The sequence below is a fragment of the Nansenia antarctica genome (assembly GCF_963989245.1).
Source record: "Nansenia antarctica genome assembly, contig: SCAFFOLD_357, whole genome shotgun sequence".
NCBI lineage: Eukaryota > Metazoa > Chordata > Actinopteri > Argentiniformes > Microstomatidae > Nansenia > Nansenia antarctica.
Window position 1 is genome coordinate 22,501 of NW_027663373.1, and position 24,708 is coordinate 47,208.

The 24,708-nt window shown below is 44.0% G+C and overlaps 1 protein-coding gene across 1 annotated transcript in view; it reads right to left on the reverse strand.

Annotated features, from left to right (window-relative positions):
* The window catches only part of LOC308175111 (vesicle-trafficking protein SEC22a-like), a gene marked incomplete at its 3' end in the record, with an annotated part of 13,283 nt that extends 7,919 nt beyond the window's left edge, over positions 1 to 5,364 (reverse strand). Inside the window, exons 1-3 of the mRNA XM_080550831.1 lie at positions 5,232 to 5,364; positions 3,663 to 3,876; positions 235 to 398 (exon numbers count right to left, since the gene is read on the reverse strand). Coding sequence (XP_080406957.1) covers positions 235 to 398; positions 3,663 to 3,844 — 346 coding nt within the window. The 5' untranslated portion in view covers positions 3,845 to 3,876; positions 5,232 to 5,364. The remainder of the gene's footprint in view (positions 1 to 234; positions 399 to 3,662; positions 3,877 to 5,231) is intronic.
* Between the last annotated feature and the right edge of the window lie 19,344 nt (positions 5,365 to 24,708).

The following is a 24,708-nucleotide window of genomic DNA, read 5'->3' on the forward strand; positions in this document are numbered from 1 at the left end:
GTCTGGTAAGTAAGTAAGTACGGTAAGTAAGTAAAGCTTTATTTATATAGCGCCTTTCGTACATGAAATGCAACTCAAAGCACTTTACAATAGAAACACATACAATCAATGATTAAGGGTGGGGGGGGGGGGTAAGGGGACACGAGACACAACAGTAGGGGAGGGGTGGGGGAAGGAGGGGAGGGGGGCGGCGAAGGCAGGGGGATGAATGGCGAACACGTGGAGAGAACTCACCGAACTCTATGAAGGAGTAGGGCCGCACGGCGCTGTTGATGCGCTTGGGGTCGTAGGAGACAAGGAACTCCCTCTGCAGCTCGTCCAGGAAGCAGAAGGCCAAGACGTTGGGGTAGTTCTCCGTACACACCATCAGATACCCCACGCCCAGGGAGCTGATGAAACTGACACACACACACACACACACACACACACACAGTCACACACACATACACACACACACACACACAGGGACGTACAAACACACACACACACACACACACACACACACACACACACACACAGGGACGTACAAACACAAACACAAACACAAACACACACACACACACACACACACACAGGGACGTACAAACACAAACACACACACACACACACACACACACACACACACACACACACAGGGACGTACAAACACACAGACACACGGCCATGAAATTTTCCCTCTTTCAAAGGATGCTTGGAATTCTGACAGACTGCTATACAGATACTTCTTGCCAAACACTCTGGAGAGTGTCTGGAGATTCCACCACACGCACAGAGACGCACACACACACACACACACACACACACACACACACAAACACACACACACCCATCCTCTCATACATACAAACAAACTCCTACACAGTCCCCCATCTCCGGTTAAATCATTTTATCATCGGAATCGTTTAGCTTGAGTGTAAAAGACAACAGTTAAATTGGAACTATACAGTTTTACATACATAGAGTACCAGTAAATGAAATCACACATTCGTCAGTAACACACCGAGACACACACACACACGCTCTGCCTTGGAGTCTTCGTAGAGACTCAGTGGCTCAATCTCCCCAGACAGTTCCTCCCTCCGGTGGACAACATTACCGGGGGTTAACGCAATTACAGAACAATACAGTAGGGAGGAAGTACATCAGGTCACCACCAGAGAATACAATCACCAAACAAGTACCAGGCAACCATTTACATTTACATTTTTGGCATTTAACAGACGCCTTATTCCAAAGCGACTTACAATCAATACATTTGAATACTAAGCATGTGAATCATCAATCCACCAGTCGTAGCAGGAAGAGTAATCCAGCTCAGGTTCCCGGGGCCACTGATAGAAGGAAAAACCTTCTTCTATCACCTTCTTCTAAACCTAGGTGTTTTTTTTTGCTTTGTTTTTTTATATTTAGACACTGGAGAAACAGAGAAACAGTACAAGGGGGCAATAGAAGTTTTTAGGGGACACAGTAGAGGGGAAAAGCGGGTGTCTTCAGGAGACGCAGTGCTGGGGGGCATCCACAACCACAACCACAGGTTCCCTTCAGCTAGCTACAGTATGTGTACGACACGCGTCGTCACGGTGCCACCACATCCTCTGCAGTCGGCGACTAGCAGTCGGCTGTACATTTTAAATCTTTAAATAAATCTCAATCTTTCATTATATTTCTATGAAAATCACACTTAAGGATCCGTGCCACGACCGCTGTTTCCGACCGATCTATCAATACGTTACAGATGAGCGTTCAGCTCGGTCACATTTCCATAACAGGTGGAACGGAGGCTGAACCTTAAGTGACTGGAGGGACTGGGAGTGGGAGTGTGAGGCGGAGGGGAGTTCTGGGGGGGGGCGGGGGGGGGGGATGGCAGCGTCTGTCTTCCTGCTTTAATGTCTCCACCGGGAGAGACGAAACAAAACACATGACTCACTCCTGACACCCCCGAACCGGCAGGGAGAGGAGAGGAGAGGGGACGGCAATCTCGCTCTCTCTCTTTCCTCCTCCTCCATCCTCCCTCCCTTTCTTCCTCCCTCGGCTTGCTCGCTTTCTTCCTCCCTCCCGCTCCCTCTCTCTTTCTCTCCCTCCTTCTCTCTCTCTCTCTCTCTGCCTTATGAAGTTTTGGGGTGATGAATAGCGGGTGTCGACGGAGCCGGGAGGAAACCGGGGAGGATGGAGGACCGCGGCCCCCGCAGACCCCTCTCGGAGGACCGATAGATCCCGGTTAGGCATCGCCGAAAAGGATGTTTAAATCTCACATTAGCTTAGAGATTTAGATGCTGCCTGGTACTTCCTGCTACTTCCTCTTCTCCATCACTTCTCTCCTTCATGGGCTAATGAGGGGCCTTTAGACAGAGGAGAGAGTGTGTGTGTGTGTGTGTGTGTGTGTGTGAGTGTGTGTGTGTGTGTGTGTGTGTGTGTGAGTGTGTGTGTGTGTCTGTGTCTGTGTCTGTGTCTGTGTCTGTGCGCGTGCGTGCGTGCGTGCGTGCACATGCACATGCACATGCACATGCTCATTTTCATTCAAGACAATATCTTCTTGCCTTAATGGGACTATTTAGCCAAGCTAATAAACCCATTTAGTTGTACAGAGATGTCTAAGTAGTCTAGAATGCCCCAGTCGTGTTTTGGGGAAACAAGACTCAGACAGCTTTCATTTACAAAACCTGTCAAAACATTCACATTAGGGGGAATTAAAGCCCTGCAGCCCTGACGCAACTAGGAACATTAAGCTGTTGACAGCTGCCTTAGGATCAGATGAAAGGGGGGGAAATAGTGAAGCATCATCGTCACAAGCTAAATCTGACAACCAAACTGCCACTTTGGGTGGTCATTATAGATGGGTTGGATGTAATTCTTTGGTGTAATCGTTTAATTGACGGGTCGCCAGAACCGATGAATCAAGTATTTGATTGACCAGCCTGTCGGGAGAGATTTGATAGTGACACTGAGTGAAGGACAGAGCGGGGGGGGGCGCGCCTGTGTCACCGAGTTGAGATGAGGTGAAACTCAGTCCTCAAGTTCCCCCCAAACACCCCCACCACCGCCGCCACCACCACCACGCTGTCCAATCGCTAGCTTTTTTCCGGTTTAATAACGTCGTGGTTTAATAACGTCGGGTGTTTGTGGAGACGGTCGGTCACGTGTCGCTGGGAAGTCCGAGACTCGGTTTGGAGCGACTCGAATAGCGGGGGGGCTACTGTTTGCAACGACTTGATGTCTGTTTTTATCTGCTTCTGTTGGATTAAACGAGACAAATCCCACGGTCCACAATCTCATAGACAAGTGGCTTGCTTCAGTTGTGCCACTGAAAATTAGGGAAAAGTTTTATTTTTCAATTAATTCGTACTCATCGAACGAATGTCTCTGGTCACTGCGTGGTTCAGCTCCCACACCCAGACCTACCACTGCGGCGTAAGCATCAGTATTATGTCAAAGCTAGCAATGGGTTAGGGCTAGGGCTAGGGTTAAGATTTGGGTTATGGGTAGGGTTAGACATGCCAGCATGTACCAAGTCGACGTAGCACCTAACCCTAACCCTAGTTTTCCCACATGTACCGTAACACATACATTTTTCAGCATCTACGGTCCCAGCAGTATTCAAACCCACAGCCTTGTTAGGCTACCCATCATGCTCCTCCAACTGAGCCACAGAGGACCACACTTACTTGACGTTGTACTGTCCGGTCTTCAGCGTGCAGCGGTCGGGGAACTGGCCCAGCTTCTTAGAGAGACCTTTCAGGTGCTTCTTGGTCTCCTGCAGGCCCTTGTCCTGCTCGTAGTCTGTGGAGGCGGAGAGGGGCAGGCCGTCCCCCACCCTCACCACCGAGGCAAACAGCACCATAGACATCGTACAGCTCTCACACGCTCACTGGTGACCTGCTGAGAACACAGAATAAGTAGTTGAATTGAAGGATATTCGAGTAGAGGAGGATAGAGGCAGGATAGAATAGAATATGCAGTATATATGTTACAGTACATGTGGGAATACGGTACATGTGGGAAAACTAGGGTTAGGGTTAGGTGCTACGTCGACTTGGTACATGCTGGCATGTCTAACCCTAACCCTACCCCTACCCCTAACCTTAACCGTAGCACCCTAGCACCTAACCCTAACCCTAACCCTAGTTTTCCCACATGTACCGTAACATATAGAAAACGACTATTAGGCTAACTATTATTATTATTATCGTCAAATCAATGTGGAAGCCTTCAGCTTCGAAGTGGCATTATACAAATGATACCCCATAGAAACAGAGAGTGGATGAGTGGATGTGTTCATTCACCAATTCATTCAAAGGGGATGGCCATGGTGATTGATGATGTCATGTCTTACTTTAATTAAACGTTTCCATCTTCTCTGCATGAATATCAATCTACCAATCATCCATTATGGCTCATGTTCTATTGTATGCCTCCATGATAAAAAGGTGGCAATTCTAAATGATTTATTACTGTCTGTCTGTCTGTCTGTCTGTCTGTCTGACTACGAAACATGACACTTTAATGAATGTGCAATAACACTATGTGCAAAATGAAAACCCTTGTGTAAATAAGGTTCAGAGATAGGAAATGTTAGGATATGTATAGCATAGCATAGAGTACAGCACAGTGTTTTATTTGTATAGTATAGTATAGTGGATAGTGTACATAGCCTTTATTTATGTAAACCAGCTCTTTTCCCTTCTTGTTTTAGTATATATTTTTCCTAGCACCAGGGGAGCCCCCCCTCCCAAATTTCGTTGTATGGTACCTGTACTGTATCAATGACAATAAAGACCATTCATTCATTCATTCATTCATTCATTCATTCATCCCTCTTGTATTTGGCCATGTTCGGTACCCCTAGGATTAGAATTCTGAGAACTGCAGCAAGTCTCGCGACAACTGTGGCCCCTCCAACCCCCTTGAATAGGCAAGTCTCGCGACAACTGTGCCCCCTCCTCCCAAACCCCCCTTGATTGGCTAGTTAGCTTTAGCTAACCCTAGCTATGTCAGATACAACAGTCAAACTGATACAGTGAACAGAGACACAGTTGCACAAGAAGTGAACGGAGATAGAACGGGTTTATCTAACAGTTTAACAGTTCATCACAACAAAGCACTTCTAAGATAACTAACAGCTCTGACTTGTTGTTAGCAACAACATAGCTTAGCTGTATGTAGCATCAGCGTGTCCAGCCCAGAGCAAACCAAATGCTAACACAACAAGCTGCTAAAACACACAACGTAAATACCTCTCTGGCTGCATGCTACAAAGGGAATAACGTCTATGAATCTGTCGTCTTAAAGCAGCTGTCCTTGTTGTAGTTTCGTCGCAACACATGAAGTCATATTATTATTATCATTATTACTCAAAAACAGTAACGGAAAAAAAAAAAGCTAACTGACGCGTGATTTCCCAAACAACGCGAGAGCAGACCAAACGAGATTACATTACCAAAAAAAATCACATTTTATCCTATCTTGTTAGATGTCATGTATGGCCTCCTAAACACATTAGCTGGAATATGAATAATGATTAATAATCACTGCATATTCATGAGCTGACCTGGACAAAAGCATGTGTCAGTCTTTGCGCTGCTGGTCTTTTTTATTCCGTTTGACTGAATGTTGCATCACCGGTTGTTTTATGACAACATTCCACAGCTACTTCTGCACACGCACACGCACACGCACACACACGCACAGCCAAAAGGGTGCGTTCGTAAATTCGCTCTGAGCGTGAAGCACAGGACAGAGCTGCGTATGTTTACGTGGCCGTGCGCCTCGCTATGGATTCTGGGTATTGTTGGCAACGTGACTAGTCTCATCAGCACCAGAAAGGAATCAGAGATGCTTTGATGCTTGATCTGAATTCTCAATTTAGTTTATAAGTTCACTGGTGGTATATAATGTATCTTGGAGAATATTGAATGTTTGAAGTATTATGATTATTAAGAATAATCATATAATAAGAATCATAATCATAATAACTTTTATTTGTACAGCACTGTTTCCTGCAAACGTTGCAGCTCAAAGTGCTTTATTAGGTAATACGTCTTACTTTTAGAAAACACAGCATATAAATACAGCAATATGTATTCACTGCTGCTCTGTCTAATTTGAAGATTTTATAGTCCCATACTAAACCCTGAAATAATCTTTCAAATGCAACATTGTTGTATTGTTCTTCCCATGATGGATGTGTGTTTATCTTGTAGATAGAAATAGTTATTTGTCTGTATTATCTTGTAGATAGTACTAGTTTTGTCTGTCTTACATGTAACGATGAATTGAGAATCAAGGACCCCAATTGAAATAATCCAGTGGCTTTCTTGGGTTTTTATCCTGTTAGTTGACCTTGTATGTAATATGTACTTTCATGTACCTACTTCTGCAAATCTTCTAATAAAGTTTTCAATCAATCAATCAAAACATATGGACCTACTATATGGCTCTTCTTCCTAGAGCCTGTTGTAAAAAGGCTTGTATTCATTCCTCCAGGTGCACGAGGTTCAGGTGTTGATTGATTGATTATACTTTATTAACCAGTCTAGAGATGGAGGCTTCCGGGGCCATTTCATGAGTTTAGAATGATAAGGTTCTATCTCCGTTTAGAATGATAAGGTTCTATCTCCGTTTAGAATGATAAGGTTCTATCTCCGTTTAGGGTAGTTCAGAGATATTGAGCGTCAAAGTTTTTACATTCCATTATGTTTTATGAGATGGAACCTTTGTATTTTATTAATTACTAACTCAAAAATGTCAACATTTTAAAATATAACACCACACAGGCATTAATAAACACCTAATGGATCAGATTATGTAAAAAACTACATTTTGACAAAAATGGAGATAGAACCTTAAAATTCTAACGTCACGATTTGTCTGGAGATGAAGGCTTCCGGGGGCCATTTGATGAAATAGATTTTGTGGGCAACAAATGTAAAAGTGTTCTGAACTGTCTTCAGGCAGACGACAGGTGTTTAACTTCCCATCATGCCTAGGGGGAAGCACTAAGGGGTGCTCGTAAAGTTAATGAACCTGTTTAATGAACTTCACACAGCACCTCTTTACTAGACCAGGGGTTGGGTCTCAGTTTAGCCCCACGGGATGTTTCTGACACTGAGTGAGACTCAGGAGAACAAAACCCATTTACCTGGAAAGAAAACTTCTAACAGGATCTATTTTGACTCCAGACAGGCTGTGAGCGCCATTAACATTTTGTCCGTTATCATTAACTGTATAAGGTTCAAGGAGAGCTAAACCTACCTTATCAGTGCCGTTTGCATTGAGCTCATAGGATTTATCACTACCATGGGATCACAGTTTTTGTGCCATTATTATCAAAAGCCCAGTTGTCAGGGGAAACCAAAATGACTTTAACATTCAGCTCAGTTGCATTACACATGTACCAGGGGAGGCTGGTGGAGGCATAAATGGACTGCACTTATATAGCGCCTTTATCCAAAGCGCTTTACAACGGCCTCTCGTTCACACACACATTCACACACCAATCTAGGCAAGCTACCATGCAAGGCGCCGGCCCGCTCACTGGGAGCAATTTGGGGTTCAGACACTTCGACATGTGGTCAGCCGGGGCTCAAACCGCCGATCTGCCAACCTTGCGATCATTAGACGCAGGCTCTACCTCCTGAGACACAGCCTCTACCTCCTGAGACACAGCCTCTACCTCCTGAGACACAGACTCTACCTCCTGAGACACAGCCTCTACCTCCTGAGACACAGCCTCTACCTCCTGAGACACAGCCTCTACCTCCTGAGCCACAGCCTCTACCTCCTGAGACACAGCCTCTACCTCCTGAGACACAGCCTCTACCTCCTGAGACACAGCCTCTACCTCCTGAGACACAGCCTCTACCTCCTGAGACACAGCCTCTACCTCCTGAGACACAGTCTCTACCTCCTGAGACACAGCCTCTACCTCCTGAGACACAGTCTCTACCTCCTGAGACACAGCCTCTACCTCCTGAGACACAGCCTCTACCTCCTGAGACACAGCCTCTACCTCCTGAGACACAGCCTCTACCTCCTGAGACACAGCCTCTACCTCCTGAGACACAGCCTCTACCTCCTGAGACACAGCCTCTACCTCCTGAGACACAACCTCTACCTCCTGCGCCACAGCCGCCCCATAGTATCGGGCATCAAACATGTGATACCATTCCTCATCCCGTTTCGTGCATTACAATGTGCCAGTCCTCTGTTTTCTACCTCCATAAGCCTCCCCTGCTATGCACATATGAATGAACACTGTCTGTGCTACATCACTGGGTTATGTATGAGCTATACTACGGTTCAGGACTGATAATGATTTCCAGAAATGCTGCTGGCTGTCCCTCTTCTCCCCGATGGAGTAATTTGCATTTGAAAACATCAACGCCCAGTCCAACTAATGCAGTCTTCTGTTTTGTTGTGGTTGTTGTTGACGACGGTGGTGATTTTGTTATGACAAATTAACTGACTGCACTTTTTATTAATTAACAGTGAAAACAGACGCTTGACATACTTAGCAAAGCGGAGGCTGGTGGAGGGAGAAATGGAAGGATGATTTTCCGCTGCCGACAGTAAACCAATCAGTGTTAATACAGAGAAGGCCTGATTCCCTAATGACATTCCTTCAGACGTTTTATTTGAAGTTTGAAGTAAGTCAGTCAACAAGACGCTTCACCATATTCTGTTTTCGCACTGCCTGATCACGTCTCTTCACTACACTGGCTCCCCGCTGGTGGAATGAGCTTCCCACGGCTGTCAGAACTGCAGAGTCACTACCCATCTTCCGTCGTAGACTGAACAGTCTGAACAGTCTTCAGGTTACACCTTAACTGCTCCTCCTGAGACATCCACTACCCCCCAGCACTGCGTCTCCTGAGACACCCGCTTTCCCCTTTACTGTGTCCCCCTATGACTTCTACTGCCCCCCTTGTACTGTCTCTCTGGTCCTCCAGTGTCTATATATTAAAACAATTAAAATAAAAAAAGACTGCCAATGGCCCCTGGCCTGAGCTAGATTACTCATCCTGAATCGATAATGATTCACTTGCTTAGTCAAATGTATTGATTGTAAGTCGCTTTGAAAATAAGGCGTCTGCTAAATGCCAAAAATGTAAATGTAAATTAGAGAGTGTGTCATGTCTCATTTAGAACAAACCCACACTGCCCACACACAGTTCTCAGCTTGAGAGGCACCTACCCAGAATCCCTCACTGCAACACTGTGGGTCCTACATGGTGATGGTGATGATGATGATGGTGATGATGGTGATGATGATGATGGTGATGATGGTGATGATGATGGTGATGATGATGATGATGATTGTCTGTCGCGTTGACAACTTGCTAAATAGCCAGTGGTCCAAGGGGAATGTTTATGGCTAGTAATGCTGTCAGAGACTTAACACTATAAAGGGGGGATGGTCCACAAGATTGGTACCTCAGACTCCTGTTTTAGTAAGCTGATTATCGCATTTATGGTGAACATTTCAGCATTTATTTTTGGGTTTTTGTTCTTGTTGTTGTTGTTGAGGACATTGCATAATATGATTTTAGGGTAAAGTCATTGGTTCCTAGAACTGACTTGCATCATAATGATCTGACAGGCATACAGCATGTTGTACAGTACATGCAGTATACTTTAAAGCCATATTGATTTGACATGATCAGAACCATTGGGCTGTAAATCAATCCACTGTATCAATCAAGGTGTTGGCAGGTTGCTACCTATAGGGCATCAATCCACTGTATCAATCAAGGTGTTGGCTGGTTGCTGCCTATAGGGCTCGATATCTGGAAACATTTGAGGCCTCTAAAGACAGCCCTAACCCTCCAGGTTGATTACACTAGACACACTGATCAATTGCCTGATCAATTCTGCCCATTCAACACGCTGTACACGATGGGAGTTTAAACTGGATATAAATTCTGCTCTAAATAGCTGAGGAATATTCAATCCTAAACAAATAACAGATTTTTTTCTATTGATAGGAGAGAGAGAGAGAGCAATTAAAGATGCACTCTGCTCTGGTGTAATTGAGGCTCTGACGACAAGAGCGCACAAAACTATCATCTTCCAATTTTTATAAGTAGGGATGAATGGGTTGATGCTGTTCAGCGGGCTGTTGACTGGCAGCTCGATAGTACCGAGTGCCGTGTAGAAGATGAGGGTATGGATCTCTGAACAAAGGGTGTAAATCATTTTGATTATTGTCTTGAGAGAAAATAGCCGAAGAAAATCTTTATTTCCCCTCCAGCAGATACTCGGGGGTCTATTTATTTCTTTTGACTCTCGGCTACACAGACCGATTTGTCCAAACGTCTTGGAGTGTTTTGTTTAGGATCAATTGTATGTGATTGCTCAGGAGACCCGAAAAGATGAAATAAAAGACAAAAAGATGCTCTTGGGGGGACGGACGGTCCAATAAACAGGGTGCAACTTTTGAGTCCAATTGAGCTGAGCTGTTTTCTCCCAGATAACATCTTTGCTCTGTCATAGAAACTTGGTAGGAGTACATTGTGGCTCTGTGGTATAATTGTATCCTGTTTGGCTGGGAATAACAGTGAAGGAGCGATCGACCCTCAGACTTTCTGGATAAAATGAGACACAAGTCCTCAATCTACATCGGTATCAGAGGAGGCTGGTGTAGTCAGACATTGGAGAACGGGCTCGTTGTAACGCATGGATCGGAACAGGGTCGGAGTGGGACTCATTTTCAGCTCTGGAGTTTCATGCCTCAGACCGGCCCACTTTAGTTCACAACCGATTACAGTATATTAAAATCATGTAATTACAACCTTGGTATTTTAGTCTGTAATAGCGGACTCACTGTTCTCTACAGTCTTCTCTACATTTACAGGATGCTATGTCATGGGTTTGCTTCATTGTTCCCACACTGGTACAACAGCTCACCTGTGCCTTCTACTGTGATAGCAGCAATCCTTTGCTGGACACCACTAGGGTGACCAGGTCCCAACAAATCAAATGTGGGACAAGGAGTATGTTTGTTTGGGACAATCTCTCAACAGGCCCGGACCGAACTTTAGGTGCCCCTGGTAGCATCCGCCCCCCCTGGCCGAGTTGAGAGCTATGTCTATCCAATTTAAAAAATATATAGGCTATGTGTTTCCATTCTGTTTGCTATTCTGTTTGGTTTATTCAGTAGCATCCAATAATAGACTATGCAGATAAAAACTTGAACTTATTTGAATGTGAACCTGACAATAAAGTATCTGTATGGAGCAGAAAGTGAAGTATCAATTTAGTATATTAATAAAGAAAAGTAGCCTGACAGTGTTAGGCCTGTAGATGATTGAGTATGTAGGCTATCTAGCTAGCTAACTTGCCTCCCATTTGCAACACAAATGCATTGACATAGCTGTCAAGGCTAACGCGCGCACACACTAGAGGAAAACATAAAACACAACTCTGCACTCATTCAGACAATGACAGTGATAAGAGCTGGTCAAAGAATAAACCAATTGCCCAAGTCATTTTTCAATGTTTTACATAGCCTGAAACTACAGATTGTAAGCTTTCACATGATGTGTCATACATTGAAATCGGAAAAGATTTGAAGACGACACGAGTATTTGAATGTTGGTTCACCTCAGACAGAGACTGACTGGGAGAAAAATCACTCTGCTGCAGCAACAAACGCTGTTAACAGCTAGCGGCTAACAGTGGTACATCGCTACGAACGTCTAACTACGTTTTTATAACATCACACAACATGCTGAGGGAACATGAACATGCTAAAAACACATAAACAGATGAACACACAGTCCTTGGTTTTGAACACGTCCTAAAACAAAAGTATGTTTACAAGTAAAGTGGTTGCTTACCATTATGTTCAGTAGCCTACAGCAAACGAGAACAGTGAATCCAATCCAGAAATGGTAAGCAGGGCTGCCAAGTTTCACCAAAAGTTTGGAGTGAGATTTTTTGGCGGTGGAGTGACCCAAAACTGTGCACGTTTTGGCGGCAGCGGCCCCTCTCTCCCACCCAATTATTTGTGCTAGTTTCCTGCAATTTTACATGTTGTTCATAATAAACCAGCACAAGAAATGAAAATAATTAACATTTTATAAAACAAGACAACAATTCAGACAATATATCATATTTATGAAATCTTAATAAACAAATACAGTAGCCTACAGACTCTAAAAGAAAATTGGGCCCCATCAACAGGACTCAGCCCCTTGGTCAGCAGCAGAAAGACCCGTGGTCATCTTCTTATATACAGTGCATTGCTCATAGATGGCTATCATGTTATACAGTACATACCAGGGTTTTTCCTGGGTCAGAATGAGGGCTTGGTGGTTGATCTTGTGCGCGCGTAGCGCGGCCACATTTTTTTTGAGGGACCCCCAATTGTTGTATTATAAATTGCAATTACTATTTATTATTACTATTGTAGGAGCCAGATATGGTCCTGTGATACGTGTTGTAATTCACTGTGTGGGCATGGGGTGGCGCTGTCACAATACCTGAGGCAGGTGTATATCAGGTAGCACATTTGTTGTTGTTGTCGTCAGGTGTTGACCCCGGAAGGGCAAATAGGTTTGACCGCAAGGGCGCTAAGTTTGTTATTGTTATTGTTTGTACCAGTGATTAAGCCATTGATGGCACATAGTAACACAATAAATGTTTATTATGCAGTGTCGAATATTTCTCTGTTTCAGTGATAAAAGAAGAGGTGAAAACTCCTGGCCAAAGTTTAAAGGTATTTATTCAAAAAAGGTCGGGTCCTCAGATTACAGGCACACTAAACAGTCACAACGAGATTCAAGGTAGTCAAGAGACAGAATCCGCTCCTCCTTGAGCACAGAGTTTTATAGCCTTCCTTCTAGGCCTCTGATTGGCCTAGACCCTCGGGGGCGTGCATGCGTGTGTGTGTGTGACTGCGCATGTGCGACAATTGAATCTTCCAGAGATCGTTTATAATGAAGTATATGAAGTAATAAAAATATACGTGTAATATGTGTAAAATATACGTGAATATATGTGTAAGATATACGTTACATAAGAAGGCTTATTAATGTGTAAAAATATACTACACATCCCCCCTCGGACCACCCAGAGGGTGTTCCGAAACTAAATGATCACATAAACCAAAACAAAAACACAAACCCCACATATCACAGCTAAGAAAATATAAAAAATAAAAAATAAAAAATAAAAAAATAAAAAAATAAAAAATAACTATTAAGAACCCAAAGACATCATGCAAAAAATAGAAACTAACCAATAATAAAAAGAATCTTGAAAATAACAACCACAATTAAACTAAACACAGTCCATCATGCACAAATTAATATAGAAACTTCCAACGACCGATGTTTTCTTTGTCCTTGAAGCGCCAGGGACAGAGGTTACTAGCACATGAACCCAGTTGGAGAACAGCCTTTACCGCTGTCTCAGATTGATATCCTTTCCCAGTCAAGAGCGTTTTCTTCGTTGCGCTAGGAACAGAACCGCTTTCCTATCTTTGCATAACCACCACACCACTTCTCAACTGACATCAATCACATGATATAGAAAGAAACAAACAGTAATCGAAGCAAATAACCATAAAACATCACTTAATAAACAAATCATCAAAAGAGGAAACAAAATCAGAAAGCAAAACAGAATCCAGCTTTTGCTCATCAGCTATGTTGGTCAACATTAAAGCATTAATAGGAACATCAGAAATACACTTTCCACAACATTTGATCAAAATACCAAGTAACATAATACAGATGATAATGACAACAAAAATAATAGCGACGGACCTGATCATATTACCAATACCTGAAAAAGCAGAATCAAAGAAATCTAACATATTCCAACCGTGTTCTTTATGTAAATCCTCTACACCCTTCTTGTTAGATTCATGAAAATCATGCAAAGCGTTACCAGAATCCGAAATATAACTGCAGCATTCACCGCCTATCAAAGCACAAGTACCACCCTGACTGGCCAAAATAATGTCCAAAGCCATTCTATTTTGGAGAGCTACATTCTTAGTTTCAGTCAATTCAGTGGCCAGGGCAGACACTACAGCATCCGAAGCATTAATGTGTTTTTCAAGAACGGATGATAAGGCACTTAATTCAGTCTGAGAGTTGTAGACACCATAACTTGGGAATATTAGGCCAAAAAACTTCTGAGCGGTAGACAACGCCCTACGACTACGATGGGTTGCTTGTTTGTGAAGTACAGACATCTCCTCCCGAGTAACTTTCCTAATCAAAGGTATCAGATGAGCCAAATAACAACCACCCTCAATCAAAGCAGGAAGCTTAGAGAATGCATCATTATCACACACAAGAAACACATGTTCCGGGAGTTGAAGCTCCGTACCAGGATACGAGAAAATGGTTCCACCTATACAAGACGCAGCCCCTAACTGACGAACCGAGCTGATCTTGGGCCGTACTTGAATGTCAATACAGGTTGTAACATTTACGAGAGGCATGACTTTAAGCTGCGTGGTGCCTCTCTGCCGTCTGGTAGTATTGGTATCATGTAATTTCATTTGAGGCACCATAGCACAATCAACAACTTTACATTTTAATCCAGAAATAACAACTGAACCCCTCCACCGTGTAGAAGTCACACTCCCAGAACATGACAGATGAGGACTCAATGCAGTACCATTTAATTGAGCGAACATAGCTTGGATAATATATATCTTCTTCGGACCTGTTGGTTGTGACAAATGTGTAAGCCTATCAATAATAACCTTCCCCACACCGCTAGGCCTATGGTGTTTGTTAACCGCTGCTGTCAGACGTTCCAACACACCAATATCCACACCTGCATAGGAAGAATTTAAAGGAACCAGAATCGTGCTGGGCTGACAAGAAGAGCTCTGGTTCTTGCCCTGTAAAACAAATGGGGCTAAACCCTGCCAATTATAATGAAGCCATTCTGCTTTAGTTAACGGTATGGGGAAAAACATAGGAGCAGACGCACTTACAGGGACCTGTTGACAAATCCAGCAATCAGAATAATTCATTTTTGAAGCAAAATCTTTCATGATACTAGTGGCAGAATTAGGGTGGGACCGTGTCCCCAGGTGATTAGAATCATACAACAAATAATCGTCAGTAGCGACTACAATCGCCTTCGTAGGAGCCTTCACAGCAACATTTTCAACCTTTCCTGGTAACTCATCGTGAACATATTTATGCACCAATGTCTCACAGTCCAACCTATAGTGGTGTGGATAGTCAGGCCTGGTCCTACAAATTTTGTCCTTGAAATTGTTGGATTTACTAGACACCGGTTCACCGATATCACGTCTAGCACACCAATACGAGCTCTCTTCCTGGTCAACATTAGTTAATGTCACACGAGTTTCTTGCATGTTGCTTGAGTACTGATCAAGTGTAATATATGTAGTATCCAATAAATACCACTCGCTCTCTTCGGCGGTATAGATCAAACAATCATCAATAGTACAACGTGAATGTGGGCAAGTAAAAGCTCTACTTGCTATGATCATTCTTCTCTGACGTCCAGGCATAACAGTGTGTGAGTAAAGTGTAACATTGTCCAAAGAAGTCAATGGGGTAGGAACACTAAGGGGTATATTAGTCTCTGAAACGGCACGGCTTGAGTTTCCTCCTAATTGGCCTTGGTGTTTTACGGGGTCTGTCTGGTTGAGGTGTATCACTGACAGGTCTGTGTCTCTCAATGGTACCTCGGTCCGGGCATCCGCCCGGGTTGCTGACATCTCCGTCCGGAGCATTGTCAGGGTCGGAAGGGGTGACAACAGGGGCAACACCAGGCTCGGTAGAACCCCCAAGAGGGGTGTCGCAGTCACTGGATCCTTCACGGTCTCCGTTGACCCACTCATCAGTGGGCTGGACAGGGTCTGGGACGAGGCCCCCGGCATCATCTGCATCATGACGCAGATACTCACCAACATCTTCGTCAGCCTGGATGTCCAAGCTGTGGACTTCCTCGTCCCCAGGGGTCTCCTCACCATCCTGCTGAGGTTCTCCCTCATCGTCCTCATTGGGTGCCTTGATGCAGTGATGAACGTGATACCAGGTGGGGGACCCCTTGATTTGGAGGGCAGTCCCAGTGCACCGAACGACCTCGTAAGGTCCTTCCCGTCGAGCCTCATGCCACTTCCGTCTGTAGACCTTCACGTATACCTTGTCACCCGGTTGCAACGCGTCCTTCCTCTCCTGTGCGTTCACCTCCTCTTCACGTTCCTGTTTGTGGAGCACATAAGAAGAGATACTCTTTTGCCGGTTAGTCATGTACTGTACATAGGCTTTCATGTCACTCTCCAGGAGAGCCAAACTTGGCCCTTTCCCACTGGTTCGTACACAGGGAGCTGTCATTATCCTCCCCATTACCAGTTCATGGGGAGTCAAGTGCAGCCCTCGAATCTCACTGGAACGACAGGCCATCAATGCAAGAGGGAGTCCTTCCAACCAATTAAGACCTGTATGCTTACAGACCTTAGAAAGACGGTTCTTAAGGACCCCGTTCATCCTCTCTACTATCCCCTGGCTTTGAGGTGAGTAAATACACCCAAGTCTCTGCTTGATTCCCAACTTTTGTAGTATAAGCTTTACCGTCTTATCCACAAATTCCTTACCATTGTCTGACGATATCCTATCTGGAATTCCAAACCTAGGCATGACTTCCCTGCATAGGAACTTTGCTACAGACTGAGCATCCTTTCTTCGAGTGGGGCAAGCTTCTACCCATCTGCTGAACCTGTCTACTACAACTAGCATGTACCTGTATCCTGCAATAGGTTGAATCATGTCCACATAATCAATCACTAAATGTTTCATTGGCCCGTTTGGGGTAGGGATATGCCCAGTTCCCACTGGTATTCCAGGTCTGATATTGTTCTTCAAACAGACCACACATTGACCAAGGACATGGTCTATTTGTTCCAACAAATATGGAGCCCAAAAACCATATTCCTTGGTGATCTTGCGTCTAACCTCCCCCCTGGACACATGTGCTAATCCATGGGCTTCCTGTATCAGTACGCCTAATAAATCTGGGGGTGCCACAACCAGTCCCTCATGATTTCTCCATAGACCTGTGTCATCCTGACTAGCTCCCCTGGTTAACCATAAGTTTTTGTCTAGCGCATTTGCCTCACTCTGTAACATCAACAAATCCTCAAGCGTGACCATGCCCTGTAACTGTACTTCATGTGTGACCAGCAGAACTTTACCTGCTTTGTCTGCTCCTGTAATAGCTTTGGCTGCATCATCTGCAGCCCTGTTACCTTGTGTGACATGTGATGAGTCAGATCTGTGTGCGGCACACTTCACTATGGCTAATTCCCTTGGTTTCATCATGGCTTGTAACAGCTTCATGATTTGAGCGTGGTGCTGAATAGGCGAACCATCAGTTTTCTTAAAACCCCGTCCCTTCCATACAGCTCCATGTAAATGACACACATTGTGGGCATAGGCAGAGTCGGTGTATACTGTCACTCTTTGTCCGGTTCCCAAATTGCATGCTTCTGTGAGGGCAATCAATTCAGCCAACTGAGCTGAACAAGGCTGAGGAACAGCCTCGGCTTGTTCCACAATGAACTCCGAATTTTGGGATCGGACTATGGCATACCCGGCACGTAAATGTTCTCCTACCCGGTAACAAGATCCATCAGTCCAATACTCAACGTCAGCTTCCTTTAAAGGCAAAGCTAGTAGATCTGCTCTAAGCTTAGAGTACCTCGTAGCTTCCTTCACACAATCGTGTGGTTCCCCATCTTCTGGGGTTGGCAAGGTCTCTGCTGGGTTAAGTGTGTTACATCTTAGTAAGGTTACATCTTCCCTTTCCAACATCCTGTAATAATCCCTAATCCTAGGCATCGTCAAAGTGTACTTGCCTTGATTCAAGAGGTTCCTTAGACTGTGGTGGCAGAGAATGGTAATTGGGTACCCCATTGTTAAGGCTGTTGCCTTCTCGTACATAAGATAAGCCCCGGCCATTGCTCTGTAACATGGCGCGAAACCCATTTCTACCTCTGAATATGCGACAGAGTAATAGGCTATGGGCTGTGGACTAGGTCCAATGCCTGTTGGTTGCGTGAGAACAGCGCAGGCATACTTCCCCTCGGCTGAAGAAGAAACATACAATCCAAATTCTTTGGAATAATCTGGAAGCGCTAAAGCTGGCGCTTCTTGCAATTTGTGTTTAATTGTCTCAAACGCCAAATCAGCTTCCCTTGTCCAAGTAATGCAAGATTGGAGGTTATCGCTACCTGTTTCCTTAATCATCCCCCTCAATGGAGCGACTAGTCTAGAGTAATCCTCCACCCATGCTGAACTATACCCAGTAATGCCCAAAAACATCATCATTTCCCTAACCGTTCGTGGTTTTGGAGCCTTCTGAATAGCTTCCAAATGTTCATTTGTGACGCTGCGATGTCCCTGTGTAATGGATTGTCCTAAGTAAGTTACCTTTTCCTGACAATACTGTAGCTTCTTTTTAGACACCTTGTGTCCCTTCTCCGCCAAAACCTTTAACAGTTTAACGGAATCCCTGTGACATGTTTCTTCATCTGGGGCACAAAGGAGTATGTCATCCATGTACTGAATGGCAGTACTACTTATCATCTGTTCTAACCCGTCTAAGTCCTCCCTTAAGACCTGATTAAAAACATGAGGACTGTGTTTGTACCCCTGTGGCATTCTGGTATATTGATAATGCTGACCTTTGTAGGTAAACCCAAATAACCCTTGACTTTCTACACTAAGAGGTATAGAAAAGAAAGCCCCGCATAAATCAATCACTGTAAACACTTTGGCTGTAGATGGAATCTGAGTCAACAGCACATGAGGATCAGGAACTTCAGCTGGATAGCTGACAACTACCTCATTCACAGCCCGTAGGTCATGTACCAGACGATATGAACCATCAGGTTTCGTCACTGGCAGAAGAGGTGTATTGCTTAACGGATATTGAGTTATCTTCAGGACTCCTGCCTCTAACAGTCCTTTGATCTGTGGCTCAATTCCATCAATTGCTTCCTGTTTCAATGGGTATTGGTTTTTCCAAGGGGGTTCTGCACCCGGTATGAGTTCAACTCTCAATGGACGAGCTGATTTCACAAATCCAATGTCTGTACTGTTCTTTGCCCACAGGTCGGCTGGCACATTCTGCATCATTTCTTCTCTGAGGTCTCTGTCAGCTTGTACAGGAAGGATTAGCTGGTTCATTAGCTTCACAGTCTGCGGATGTCCTATTCCTTGAGCAGAGATCATCAGTTTTGTGAACTGTCCATCAATGCTCCTCCAGATAGCAGGGTTTTCTTTTGTCGTTACAAATCTGGCTTTTTCTGAGTCTGCCATCATTGCCCCTAAATGCTTCTGTTTATAGTGTTCAGATATCATAAGTGTCACATGAGGGATGCTACCCTCAATCTTATGCTCCTGATCTAGATAAGTGTCACTGTTTATCTTCATAGCCACTCCCTGAGGGCCTAGGATTATACAACTTGCACTAAGCTGTACCTGTTTTGGCTGATGCTTCAGCCACTCATCTGGGGTTGCATCTGCAACTTCTCTAAAATACTGGAGTGTACAATGCAATGGATCAGTAGGCCTTCTGGCCTCTGCCATGTGTGCCAGGATATAATTGTCCCACATCCTTGCTGGTTCCATTAGGTCTGGGCTAAGCCCTCCCACCCAATATACCATAGATGCGTTGTTGTCCATCATGACAGACAGTTGTCTGTTCTCTTGTGGCACTGTCACCTGACAGCCGTCCGGTGTGCATTTCACGGTACAATTTAACTGGCATAGTGCATCTCTCCCTAGTAGCCCTATTGGTGTGTGTTCTGATACAAGTATTGACAGATCTGCTCTCTGTCCTTTGTACTCTAAGCTTACAAGCTCAGTGGTAGGGATCAGCTGTTTAATTCCCTCGAATCCGATTGTCTTCACATATTTCCCAGACATAGGAAGGTGCGTGGCGTCTTCAGGCTTCAGACAGGTGTAGGCTGCTCCACTGTCCACCATCAATTCTAATGGACGTTGGTTGACCGACACCCATATTGTAGGTTCATCTTCAGGCCTGTTTGTCACCACCAGCTGGCACCCCCCTTTCGGATCTTCTGGGCACCCCTATAGCGCAGCTGCTGGGCCTCCATAGGGGTTCACCACTCCTGGAGCCGGTGCAGCAGGGGGCTTATATCCTCCTTTCTGTTTCCCCCCTGCGCCCCCCTGGTTCTTCTTAAAGCAGGTACGTTTTAAGTGTCCATACTGGCCGCATACGAAACATGGTCCTAGTACCCTCCTCGGTGCTGCGGTCCATCCCTCTTGTGGTGGTCCTTGGCCAGGCTGGTTGTATGGAACCACTTGCACCCCTGGTGGCCCCTGTGGGTATGGATTCCCCCCTTGTGGCCCCTGTGGGTATGACTGGGGAGGGACAATTTGCAGTTGCTGTGGCTGAGATGGGACCTGTAGGGCTATAGTCTGCTCTCTCTCTCTGGTTTTCTTGCCTTCTGTCAATTGCACTTGAGTTAGTTTTCTGAGTGAGTCCTCGTCTTGTGCCTTCTGTGCCTGAATCTTCTTTCTAAATAATTCTACTTGGTGTGCTATGTTGTCTATATAAACAGCCTTGCTCATGTGTCGTAGGCCCACCACTTCTGCTAACTTGTTCTTAACTGGGGTAGGGAGACCTTGTTGAATCTTTTCCCTGATTATGGCTTTTTCTAACGGGTTATCTTCGGCATCCTTCCCTGTCACACTTCTCCATTGAGAGTGCACACGGGCAACGAACCCCCGGGGATTTTCATCTCCCCCCAGTGGCTTCACAATGACATTGTCTGGGTGAATGTGAGTAGGGTATGTTTCTCTGATTGCCTTCCACAGCTTGCCTCTGTTTGCTGCGAAGAGTTCTGGATCATAAACGGATGTATCGATATATCTATGAAGTCCCGCCTTCATCAATATTTCCTGCATGGTGTCCAATCCTGTAATGGTAGCTAAGAGTCTTTTCAAATCCCCCATAGCAGCGTGCGTTCCTGTCAATCTCACGTCGACTTGCGTCGTCCAAGGGTGGCCTCCATCTTCCAGGACTGGGAGTTTTTCGATCACTTCTGACAGATCCGTATGATTCCAAGGACGATATTCCATCTGGTTACCTCGAATCAGCACTGGGAAGTTCCCCTGAGTTTCCTCTTCTTCCGATGCTGTTTCATAATCGCTTACTTGTGGCTCCTGTGGCTCCGTTTTTACTTCCCGCCTTGGTGTCGCTCCGGACCTTGGGGAGTTCAACCGGGATGCAGGTGATGCTGCCGCTTGAGATTGACGACACGTTTCTCTCTCTACGTCTAGGTCCTGCAGCTGTTGTCTGTAGTCCTCTTCGTTTCTTAGGATTTTCGCACGGAGTTTTCTTGCCCTCCTTTCTCCCTCCTCTTCATCCCTGTCTTCCTGCAGCTTCTTCTTCTTTTGCTTTAAGCTCTCTCTTCTCTTCCCTGCCTTCAGAGACTTCTGCTCATCTTCAGAACTATTTTCTTCTTTTCCCTTCTTATAGCGTATTTTCCCTCCCTGCTTTTCGGCCCTGGCTAGTAGTTTTCTTATCGGAGCACTGTAGCCTCCTTGTGCATTGCTGTCATCACTGGAATCTTTGCTATCTCCTCCACTGCCATCTTCACCGTCATCCGTCTTGTCCCTCCTGTCGTCCCCTTTTCCCCTCGGCTCCTCCTTCTTTTTCTGTTTGGCACCTGACCTGTTCTCTGGTTCGAAGTCCACGGTCACTCTCGCTCTTCCCCTCTCTAGTACATTTTCATCCTTATCTTTGATAGTGAAGGTTCCACTCGTACTTAGGACAGGGACCTGAGGGTAGATCCGCTGAGAATTGTCCTCCAGTCTCTTGGCATAGGGAGGAGGACTGGAGATTGGAGCTGTGTGTGAGAATGGAATGTTCACTTTCTCTTCCATTGCTTTGGCCAATTCATCTCTTTTTTCTGGATCCATGTGAGCTGTTTTCTCATTCCAAGCTAATGCTACTTTCTGCCCCTCTACCTTGAAGAGGTCTAAAATAGCTAACTCTAACCTGCGTTTCTCTGATCTAATCTTTCCTTTTTGATGCGCCTTATGTGCATTGATAAGTATCTCCAATGTTGCAATTAATTGTAAATCAAAGGTGCCCTCTGCTGGCCATGGTTGTTCAATGTCTGCCCAACGAATATTCCATTTCGTTGATATCTCGCTAATCTCCTTAACAAGAGGATTCATTTTTTCCACTATAGCCACAGGAGATGAATTTGCTAATATTCCCTTGTCTGTATTAACAGCCCTCACAATGTTACTGGGTTTGGCTCCCATGTTTGAAATATTTATACTGCTTAATATGCTGAAAATATGCTATAAGGTGTACTTTCCTTACAACCCACCTTCTGTTGCTGTATCTGCTAAACAGATGCTAGTCCAACTCTTAACTGTGTCAACTGTCCACACAGAACACTACAACTCCGGAACAACGGATTGTTTCAGTGGTATTGTGTATTATTGACTTAAATGTAATCTATGTGTATGTGTTTTAATCTAAATGGTTTTTTCCCTTATCATGTATGAAGGTGTGTCACTTAATTGCTCAATCAATACTAATTATAGTTCAGGTCAACTTAATTATTAAACTACAAAGGCTGTTCAACACAATTATCAAATTTCAAAAGCAGGTCACGCTTTAAGTCTTTCTGATCCACAACCCCTTGCTTGATCAATCCTCAGATAGAAACTGTTCTGCTATTCTTTAATCAAGAACTGTGAAAAAAGAACTTAACTTCAAATAAAAAGATGTAAAACACGAATATTAATCACAACCTGTAAAGAAATCGACTTGTCATTGGGAAGGAATAAAATGATTAATTATTCATTACAATCTGTAAGGAAATCGACTTGTTATTTGAAAGGAATAAAATGATCAATTATCAATTACAATCTGTAAGGAAATCGACCTGCTACTCGGAAGGAATGCACAATCAACTAGACTTAGTCATTTACACTTCATTGATGTAATCCTGTGGAAGAAAACGTCATCCCTAGACCACTATAAACCAATTGATCAAAGTTTTGTGAAAACTGAAAATGAAATAATCTGAATAATTAATTAAATCAATTTGTAATTACTTAAATTAATTGAAGTAACCATCCATTTATCATTGTAAAAGACTATGTCGTCGACCTCAGGCGGATGCACTGATGGAGGACCAGTGTTCCAAAGTGTCTTATCGTATTCCGTCCACTGGAGAGCAGCAAACAATTAAAAATGTCTTATATTGTTTCATCCACTAGAGGGCAGTACACAATTAAAAACGTCCTATCTTGTTTCATCCACCAGAGGGCAGTAAATAATTAAAAACGTCCTATCTTGTTTCAACCACTAGATGGCAGTCAATAATTAAAAACATCCCATCGTGTTTCGACCAGTAGAGGCCGCCACACCGAAGATGTCTTACGGAATAACTATATCTTACCTAAAACTCTCAATCTATCTTTTTTACTTTTACAATCTATACCTAAATCAATTGTTAAGTGAAAGGAATGAATGATTAGTTAGAATTATTCACTATATCATCATATACATTGATTTAAAACTTATGGAATCAATCAATTGTTTTGGGAAACAGAAAATGAATGATCTGAATAATTAATTCAACTGATAAGTAATTAGTTAAATCAATGTGATACTGAAAAGTCATTCACAACATCAATATATGCATTAACCTTTTAGATTCTTTCACCAATATTCTGTAAAGCGGGCCTATTGGCTCCGCATGCTCTCTCTCTGTTTAAAATGTGCTGGCCCCTGTTTTCTCTCCCGTTTTCCGAGTAACCGTACCTTTAAACTTATTTGAAATACCCCGAGATCAATTCACTCTATCTCTATTTTTATCAATCCCAGTCTATGTGTATGGTTTTATCGTTATCTTTTAAGAGATGAGTACTGAAATTTATCAAAACCCGCGCGTGTGTATTTGAAAAAAAATGGATGTCAGGGGGAAAGAAGCCAAGACTGTAAGATTAATCTTCACAACACTGCTTTTCCACAATAATTATTATTCTCCACGACACAGCAATTTTCAAGAATATCTTTCAATGCAGTTCAACGTATTATTTGCCAAGATAATCTTATTCAAATACTTCTAAAATGGCATATGCTTTCTACTAGGCCCTGTGTGTCTACTGAGTCTGCATCCATTCACACAAAGGAAAAAATTGGCGCCAATTCAGACATGCATTCACACAAAAGAAAAAATATGGCGCCCTTTTCAACTAGCGGCCTTGTTCGCAGGTCTGACATGCGTTTCAGACAAAGAAAAAATATGGCGCCCTTTTCAACTAGCCACGTTTTTCCTCCGTGCTCCCAAGTAATTTAACAATGCATATCTCTAAAATAGCGCTATTTTCTGCTCACTAGCACGGACTCTGCTCTTTCAAACTAGGAATTCCAATTCCATACCATTTGAATAGAGCTATCTCCTGAGCTTTTACACTCCACCAGACTATTGCCTGATACAAACCACAGTTATTAGCCCGCTAGAAAAACGTCTCCCCCTAGCTTGTGCTAATACCTTGTTCTCAAAACAAGACTACAGCAGCTTCTTCTCTGCTATACCACAATAACCACACACACGATAAAAATCGTACAATTAAAACACTTTTCACAATACAGGTTTTACAACCCGGCTCTCTCTGACTAACCTCGACCCAGTTATATATTAAAGATTCG